The sequence below is a fragment of the Chrysemys picta genome, chromosome 1, assembly GCF_011386835.1.
Source record: "Chrysemys picta bellii isolate R12L10 chromosome 1, ASM1138683v2, whole genome shotgun sequence".
In the NCBI taxonomy this organism is placed as follows: Eukaryota; Metazoa; Chordata; order Testudines; family Emydidae; genus Chrysemys; species Chrysemys picta.
Window position 1 is genome coordinate 2,130,196 of NC_088791.1, and position 9,479 is coordinate 2,139,674.

A 9,479-nucleotide genomic window follows, 5' to 3' on the forward strand; every position below is an offset into this window, starting at 1 on the left:
ACGATAAAGTCATTGCGGAGAAACTAAATGGATTCTTTGCTTCAGTCTTCATGGCTGAGGATGTTAGGGAGATTCCCAAACCTGAGCTGGCTTTTGTAGGTGACAAATCTGAGGAACTGCCATGGATTGAAGTGTCACGAGAGGAGGTTTTGGAATTAATTGATAAACTTAACATTAACAAATCACCGGGACCAGACGGCATTCACCCAAGAGTTCTGAAAGAACTCAAATGTGAAGTTGCGGAACTGTTAACTAAGGTTTGTAACCTGTCCTTCAAATCGGCTTCTGTACCCAATGACTGGAAGTTAGCTAATGTAACGCCAATATTTAAAAAGGGCTCTAGAGGTGATCCCGGCAATTACAGACCGGTAAGTCTAACGTCAGTACCGGGCAAATTAGTCGAAACAATAGTTAAGAATAAAATTGTCTGACACATAGAAAAACATAAACTGTTGAGCAATAGTCAACATGGTTTCTGTAAAGGGAAATCGTGTCTTACTAATCTATTAGAATTCTTTGAAGGGGTCAACAAACATGTGGACAAGGGGGATCCAGTGGACATAGTGTACTTAGATTTCCAGAAAGGGAACAAAGGGTAGGAATAAATGGTAAATTCTCAGAATGGAGAGGGGTAACTAGTGGTGTTCCCCAAGGGTCAGTCCTCGGACCGATCCTATTCAACTTATTCATAAATGATCTGGAGAAAGGAGTAAACAGTGAGGTGGCAAAGTTTGCAGATGATACTAAACTGCTAAATATCAGAGGGGTAGCCGTGTTAGTCTGAATCTGTAAAAAGCAACAGAGGGTCCTGTAGCACCTTTGAGACTAACAGAAGTACTGGGAGCATAAGCTTTCGTGGGTAAGAACCTCACTTCTTCAGATGCAAGTAATGGAAATCTCCAGAGGCAGGTATAAATCAGTGTGGAGAAACTGCTAAAGATAGTTAAGTCCAAAGCAGACTGTGAAGAACTTCAAAAAAATCTCACAAAACTAAGTGATTGGGCAACAAAATGGCAAATGAAATTTAATGTGGATAAATGTAAAGTAATGCACATTGGAAAAAATAACCCCAACTATACATACAATATGATGGGGGCTAATTTAGCTACAATAAGTCAGGAAAAAGATCTTGGAGTCATCGTGGATAGTTCTCTGAAGATGTCCACGCAGTGTGCAGAGGCGGTCAAAAAAGCAAACAGGATGTTAGGAATCATTAAAAAGGGGATAGAGAATAAGACTGAGAATACATTGCTGCACTTATATAAATCAATGTTATGCCCTCATCTCGAGTACTGCGTACAGATGTGGCCTCCTCATCTCAAAAAAGATATACTGGCACTAGAAAAGGTTCAGAAAAGGGCAACTAAAATGATTAAGGGTTTGGAACGGGTCCCGTATGAGGAGAGATTAAAGAGGCTAGGACTCTTCAGCTTGGAAAAGAGGAGACTAAGGGGGGATATGATAGAGGTATATAAAATCATGAGTGATGTGGAGAAAGTGGATGAGGAAAAGTTATTTACTTATTTCCATAATACAAGAACTAGGGGTCATCAAATGAAATGAATAGGCAGCAGGTTTAAAACAAATACAAGGAAGTTCTTCTTCACGCAGCGCACAGTCAACTTGTGGAACTCCTTACCTGAGAAGGTTGTGAAGGCTAGGACTATAACAGAGTTTAAAAGAGAACTGGATAAATTCATGGCGGTTAAGTCCATTAATGGCTATTAGCCAGGACGGGTAAGGAATGGTGTCCCTAGACTCTGTCTGTCAGAGGATGGAGATGGATGGCAGGAGAGAAATCACTTGATCATTGCCTGTTAGGTTCACTCCCTCTGGGGCACCTGGCATTGGCCACTGTCGGTAGACAGGATACTGGGCTAGATGGACCTTTGGTCTGACCCGGTACGGCCTTTCTTATGTTCTTACGTTCTTATGACATCAGCCCCTGAAGTCCTTTTCCACAACTCACCAGCAGATGTCAGGGGAGAGCTCATTCTGACTCTGCTTACATGTGTATAGACAACTGAGATGTAGAGCAGGTTCCCACACAATTACCCCTCTTTGCTTCTATGATCCTATAGTTATTTTCTTTTCCCCCTCCCCCAACATTTAACTTTCTTTTAAGGTCACCAGTGGGATTCTATCACCTGCCCCTTTAGACCTAGTTTCAAGCCCTCCTCACTAGGTTGACAAATCGGTGTGTGGTGTCCCTTCATCCTCTACTATAATCCAGTGTCCCCAACCTCCCCTCTGCTCCGAGCCTCACCAGTGTCCCCATGACACCCAGTGCGGCCCCACCTCACCCCATAGTCCCTTGTGTACTCTGACTTATCCCCCTTGCGACCCCTCCCAGTCAGGTTCCCCAGTGCCCCTGCACAGAAGATAGGAGGTGACCATCTTCCATGAGGGCATCCCATCTCCTGATCTCTTGGGAGGGGAGACAGTGGTAATTTTTACTAGGACAGCCTCACGGCCACAGACAAAGTGGGCGAGGGAGTGGCAGCTGTTTTACCTGAGTGGCTTCAACCCCATTGAATGTAATAGGAGATAGTGGCCATTCTGAGAGAAGTCAAAAGTTCACAGGATTTTTGAGATCTGGAGAAGCTGGAAAGACAACAACTGACATCTCTGCTTCCATTCTCTTCTCCAAAACAGCCTCTCCCGGCAATGGCCTCTCTCCCCATCCCATCTCCTCTCTCAGATCAGGAATAGGAGCCAGCCACTGTCGCTGTGGCTGGAAGTACTTCCGACACTATTGTTACAAGTTCTTCCCCCAAAGGATGACCTGGTCAGACGCTAAGGTATGAGGTTCTTCTCAGGGATCCGTGGGGTGAGGCGGGTTAGTTGGCAGGGGCAGGGACTGAAGGGGTTTGGTGACATCACCATTGGCCCCTGGGTGTATCCCTGCAGAGGTGACGTGGCTGGTGCCAGGCACTCGGGCTTGGGAAGAGGCACAGACAGGAGGCTCTCTCCCCTCACAGCCGTCCCTTCTCCTGCTGTAGCCTGGCGGGGCAGGACCCCACGCCAGTGCCAAACAGCGTCCTCCTGCAGGGGGAGTAACTGACTCTGCTGATGTCTCTGCTGCAGTGTCAGTGTCGCCAGAATGGGGCCCATCTCGTCTCCATTCTCTCTGCGTCAGAAGGGAACATGGTGGCCAGAAACATCATCCCGCCATGCACCAATGCTGCTGTGTGGATCGGACTCCATGACCCTTACCATGTGAGTGCCCGGAGCCTGCTTTGCCCCCGGCAGTTGCTCCCCCCCGCCATGACTCTGTTTCCCAGGGGTTGTGCAGAGACCATTTCCCATGAGCCCTTCATAGGGGCTGCCAGGATCTCCCTCCTCCTCTCCGAAACCCCTTCTCCCTGTCCTGGGCACCAGGGTCTCCCATCTGCACTCCACCCTCCCGCACCCTTTCCGCCTCCATCCTACCCTAAGTTCCGACTCCCCTTTGGCTTTTCCCTTCTAAATACAACCAGGCCTGGGTCTCCTTGGTCATCAAACTGAACTTGGACCTGCACCTGCCTCTCCAACTACTGCCCCATTTTCTTTCCCCCGACCCAGCTCATGCAACGTGCCATGCCCTCCCCGTACACCCCACATCCCATCTCCACTCCACCCTCTCCAAGTTTTCTAGTAACATTTTCCTGCCCAAGACTTGAATCTCTGTCCCCCTTGACCTCTGTACTGCTCCTGACACTGCTGGTCGCTCCCTCAGCTAAGGGAACCCGTTCTCACCTGGTTTTCTGTAGGAGATCCCCCAGCTCCTTAGGGAAGGGAGACAAAGCAGGACCAGTCACAGGCTGGGAAGGGGCCCCAGCGTGGGAAGGAGCCATTATGAACATAGGCCTGGAAAGAACCTCCTGGGTCACTGAGTCCAGCCCAGGCTATGGCCGGCAATCCCATTACACCACCCCCTTCGTAAACTTGTCACGCGCCATCTGAAGCTTTGTCGACATTAGTTTCCTTTCTATCCTCTTTGTTCAGGGAGGTGCTGGGCTCAGGAGGCTACCCAAACAGCACACACAGACTCAGGCCCTGGATCCCCTGCCCCAGACCCCAGGCTGGACTTGAACCAGTGCGGGAGGAGTGAGAGACTCTGTATCCCGTTTTGTAGTATCCTCAGCCATCCAGCTTCCCCTGGCCTGGCAATGGATTGGAACTAGCACTCTGACCCATGAAGCCAGCTAGTCCCCCCATGAGCTGGGGCCAGGCCAGAGCCAGCACCCCTAGAGGTGAAAGGCCCCATTTTCCCCTTCTCTGATTCTACTGAGGTAGCCAGTCCTGCCAACTTGGGGTCAGACTGGTGCTGAGCCCGCGAGAGGGGAAAGGCCCCTTGTCCCATTCACTGATCCATCCAGGGTCTCCATCACAGACGCACTTTCATTTTGCTTATACAGGATGAGCTCACGCACGTTAAACCACTAGTGACACACGGCAGGCCGTGCCATTAGGGACTAGAACATACTCCAGAGCAACTGCTTCATGACAAGGAGATTCATTAATTCAGGCAAAGAGCTTTGAAGTAGAAGGTGAAGTTCATGTGCTAAGTGTTACTATTAGATCAGCGTCTCCAGACCCCTTCCTCCTGAGCTGGCCTCTCCCCACCCACTGCCCCAGGCCCCTTCCCCGACTTTCTCCCTCTGCCTGTGGAGGGCACTTCTGTTTTGGATTTAGGTGTTTCTATGGTGCCTTATCACCAAGGTCTCTTCTTCCTGGGACCCCATGACCTTTCTCCCCTGTCTCTGCAGAACAAAGGCTGGAGGTGGACTGATTGCTCCCGCTTTTGCTACACTAATTGGAGAATTGGGGAACCAAACAACCAGGGTGGCAATGAGTACTGTGGTGAGCTGTGGAGACAAACAGGTAAGCAGATGCTCAAATGCACATGCACCCGCAAAGGAGCCAAGATGGAACCCTGGCCACACCCTCCACCTCTGTCTGTGGACATGGCCTCCTGTCCAGGCACCCTGCCTCTCTCCCTCAGCTCACACTGCCGCTCTCCAGAGATAATCCCCTGATCTCACCTGGTAACTCCTCCTCCACGTGTCCCAGTTTGAGGCTCAGCTCCAGTCAGAGGCAGGTCATACAGTACATTTGGCCCCAGATGCTCAGTTAAAGGGAAAGACAAGAGCAGAGCTATTGCCCATTAGTTGATATCTAGGTGGGGTATGTGTTCTTCAGTTGGTGCATTGGTGGCTTTTGCCAAACTGATTCTGGAGGCAGCCAAGGGGTGATTTGGGCCCCAGGGCAATTTAGAGCAGCCTCGGGGCAGTAACAACCTGGATGGCCAGAGCACAGTGGCTTCAGCCACACCCCACCTGTCCCCTCTGCTGGGGAGGCCAGAGCTGGTAGGACGGAGACTGGCTGAAAGGGAAAGCTCATTCACCAATTCATGAGTGACTCATTGTTCATGGGCCCTGCTAGTCACTTGACTCGCCCAGCCTCAGACGGAGTTTGAGTGTTCAGCAGCATTGGCATGAATGCTCCTTCCCTCAAACTCACACTGGGCAGGATTTGCTTTTCCATTATCTGCTACTGAAAGAGTCGTGCATCCAATCATGGAGCGGGAGCAATGCCATGTGACCAGCATGACTAATCACACACTCAGCAAACAGTAGAAGTGCTAGGTCACTCCAATCCTTGACTCTGGGAGCCAGCCTGACCCTGTTCTGCTGTGAGAACCCTCACTCCTGGGCTGGTCACACAGAGCCTCTGGCATGTAACCTGCTCCTTGGATTGTGCAACCAAATGACACTAGCCAATATCTCCAGTCCCAGACACAACCCTAGGAACCTATGTCTTGCAGTGTCCAGTTATGCATGCTGGACTCTGCAAGCTTATATGAGTTCATCAATTTAACAAAGAAATTGATATGTACCAGGCTTGTTATCCTAAGGGGAGTCTCTGACACACTTCAAACCAAACACACTGCTCCAGGTAGAATAAACAAACACATTTATTAACAACAAAGATAGATTTTAAGTGATTATAAGTCAAAGCACAACAAGTCAGATTTGGTCAAATGAAATAAAAGCAAAACGCATTCTAAGCTGATCTTAATACTTTCAGTGCCCTTACAAACTTAGATGCTTCTCACCACAGGCTGCCTGGTTGCCCTTCAGCCAGGCTCTCCCCTTTGATCAGCGCTTCAGTCGCTTGGTGGTGATGTCTGTAGATGGAGGTGGAAGAGAGAGGAAGAACATGGCAAACATCTCTCCCTTTTATCATGTTCTTTCTTCCCTCTTGGCTTTGCCGCTCCCCCACCCCCGAGTCAGGTGAGCCTTATCTCATTGCAGTCCCAAACTGACCAAAGGAAGGGAAAGGGGGTGACTCACTCAAGAGTACAACAGATCCTTTGTTGCTGCCTAGGCCAGTGTCCTTTGTTCCTGCAAAGCTGGGCCAGGTTTGTCCCATACCTGCCTGATGAGGTGTGAACTGCCCCTCTGCTTCTTGAGAGTTTTTCCCAGAGCTTATTTTAAGCAATGAAGATACATTTTTAGCCTCATAGCTACAAATATTAAAATATAGCCTATAACATTACTGTAGCAAAGATGCTCAGACCATCATGAGCTTTCCAAAGACACCCAACATGACAAGCTTTGCATTGGATACCACGCAATCATTTTACAAGGATGAACATGGGGGTGCTTGGTGTTCTCCCGAGGTATAGAGCATCACAGAGAGAGGGTGGAATTCACAACAATCCATCAACCAGAATCCTTAGTGCTGCCTCTGGGCCATGCTCATACCCAGATGTGTAGGAGATGGCGGTAGGGCCGGCTCATTCAGCACAGAGTGAGCTGGCTTCCCTCTTCCTGAGCTTGTCTTTCCTCTGGCATGTAGCCAGGGCTCTTGTGCTCTCCTTTGTGGCCTTTTGAAGGGTGTTCGGGGGGATGGGAGGTAACAGCAGTCGCAGATCGAGAGGCAGTGTGGCCTAGTGGCTAGCTATGGGACTGTGATTCCAGAGACCTGGCTTCTGTTCCCAGCCCTGCTACTGAGCTGCTGGGTGACCTTGGGCAAGTCACTTCCCCACTCTGGCCCTCAGTTTCCCGTCCCACCTCTTGTCTATGTAGACTGTGCTCTCTCTGGGGTAGGGACTGTCTGTCAATGTGTGCATGGACACAGCATCCCTCAGGCCTTCGTCTCCAGCCTCCTCATCCTCACAGCCTCATGCCCAGGAGCTGGGGTCTTCTCTCAGCAGGGTGCAATGAGGGGGGGGTCACTTTAAGGGCAGGAATGGCCCCACTTGCCCTTCCCCCACCCCAGTGATTTCTTTTTTACCTTCTAGGTTTTAAGGAATGGAACGATGCTCCCTGTAACAAGCAAAACCCCTTCGTTTGCAAGTATCGACGCTAGCGAGGGGAGTCACTCGCCTGCGCCTGACGTGGGAGCTCAGCGCCTGGGATGCAAAAGAACTGGGCTCCTTGGCGGTGATCAGACAACGACCCAGACTTTCCGATGCTTTTGCTGCTTCAAGGGCCAGTCCCCTCCCTCCCTGAGAGACCAGATCTCACTTCCCCAGCTGCAAACTCTCTTCCCCCAAGCGTCTCTGTTCGAGTTACACTCCTGCCCCTTCCCTCCCTTCCCCTCAATGGATGCAGCCCACTCCAAGAATAAACTCTCCTGAGCATGCAGGTCTGTGTGTGTCTCCTCTGTCCCATTCCTGGCCCTGATGCAGATGAGTCCATCCAGCCCCCCCCCCCCCCACTTTCTCCTAAATAGCCCAGATCCCATTGGAGGATAGGAAGGGACCCCCAGAGGGAGGAAGGTTGGGCCTGGCCTTTAGGCTAATGAACAGGACTTGGTCTCCCTGCACTAACCAGAGTTTTCTCTCTTTTCTGTCCCACCGTCCCTCTGTCACCTCCTCCTGCTCTCATCTCCACTCAGACACTGAGTGCCTCAAAGCAGGGACGTGTCTGTCTGTGGTGTAAACATCAGAGCTCTCCACCGCTGGAGCTAAAGGACTAAGAACACGTAGTTGAGAGCTGCAGTAGATGCCTGGGGATCAGGCACTGAGAGGGACCCGTACAGTGGGGTACATGGGCTCCATAAACATCTACCCCATTCATACCAACAACAGACTGAGCCAGGACTCCTGGGTTCCATTCCTGGCTTGGACGCCAACAGCTTCCTCTGTGACCATCCCTGGGGAAAGTCCCTCCCCATCTCAGTCTGTGCTGGGAAGCTAATGACACCGACCTGCTGCTGGGGCGGGGGGCGGGAGAGGGTAACACCAGGCATGTCTGGACACACTTGGGGATCGTGGGATGGATGGGGCTCTGGGGAACATTGTTAGTGAGGCTGAGGCATCCCCAGCTCTGCACCTTGAGGGGAGGGCCAGGTCACGCCGTCCAGTCCCTGGACTTCACGGGTTGGAGGGGTCTAGCTAGCTGTGCCTAGTGGGGCGTAGGGGTGGGCCCTATCCCTTGGGGGATGACCCCCTGAGTGGGGAGAGGCTGAGGGACTTGTGCTCACCACTCTCTGAATGTGCCGAGGGGGGCATTGGCTTCTGTGCCAGTGAAATGGCTGCTGAGACCCCGGCTCCCTGTGGGCACTAACTCACTCTGCCCATGGAGACACAGAGCTCACAGCTTGGCCCTTTACCGCGGGCACTTCACATCAGCTGCTCCCAGCTGTGAGTCCATCACACCCCGGCCTGCCCACCCCTCCTTCCCCAGACAATGAGTGTGAGCCAAGAGCCCCTGCCCTCCGTTACATCTGGTCTGTTTGGACTGTGGGTTCTTCGGTGCTGAGCCTCTCCCTGGGTCTGTGCAGCACCGAGCACCGTGGGGCCTGGTGTGATAACTGGGCCCACACATTTATCCTCATTGTCAGCTGAGCTGTGAAAAGTGAGTGTGAGCTCCTAAGGTCACAAGAACCTCCGCTAACAACTGTCCGTGGGAACAGAAGCACATACTCTTCATGCTTCATTTCCAAGCAGGCAAATGGGTATCAAGCCCAATTGTCACAACAAACGGCACAAGAAAAGCAGGAAGGTGATTTGATTGTGTTACCTACTGACAGTTTGGAAACTTGTAGCAAGAAGGAAAAGATTCCTGAGCTTGTGTGTGGCAAAGGGAAGGAGAATGTCTCTGACCATTTGCCTGAGAGGGGATTGTGTAGGAATCTGCCTGATGAGCCAGAGGTGATCCTGGATGTAAGTGAGACCCAGACAGAGTTTGTTGTTGCTCAGGGAAGTGTTCCTTTAGAGCAAGCCCTAGGTGAAGAGGGTAAGGGCAGAATTTCTGTGAGGGGTGAATTGTTGCTTAGAGAACCTCCTAGGGAAAGGAATCCTCAGGGTGATCTGTGCAAGCAGTTGGCTGCAACTGAAGGGTGTGGAAGTGATTTGATCAAGAAAGTTTCAGTTCCTAATAACCAGAAATGTGCTGTTGTGAATGGATGCACTGACTTTCCTTTGAAAGATCCAGTGTGGGTAGCTTCGAGAAGGTGTAAAAGCTGTTAAGGAAGTTGAACAG

General features: G+C 51.0%; 1 protein-coding gene across 2 annotated transcripts in view; it reads left to right on the plus strand.

Annotated features, from left to right (window-relative positions):
* The window catches only part of LOC101939714 (C-type lectin-like), a 525,580-nt gene extending 517,945 nt beyond the window's left edge, over positions 1 to 7,635 (plus strand). For both annotated transcript variants that reach the window (XM_065593253.1, XM_065593364.1), the window contains exons 3-6: positions 2,656 to 2,801; positions 3,088 to 3,219; positions 4,752 to 4,866; positions 7,292 to 7,635. In XM_065593253.1, coding sequence (XP_065449325.1) covers positions 2,656 to 2,801; positions 3,088 to 3,219; positions 4,752 to 4,866; positions 7,292 to 7,359 — 461 coding nt within the window. In that variant the 3' untranslated portion in view covers positions 7,360 to 7,635. The remainder of the gene's footprint in view (positions 1 to 2,655; positions 2,802 to 3,087; positions 3,220 to 4,751; positions 4,867 to 7,291) is intronic.
* Positions 7,636 to 9,479: the final 1,844 nt, after the last annotated feature.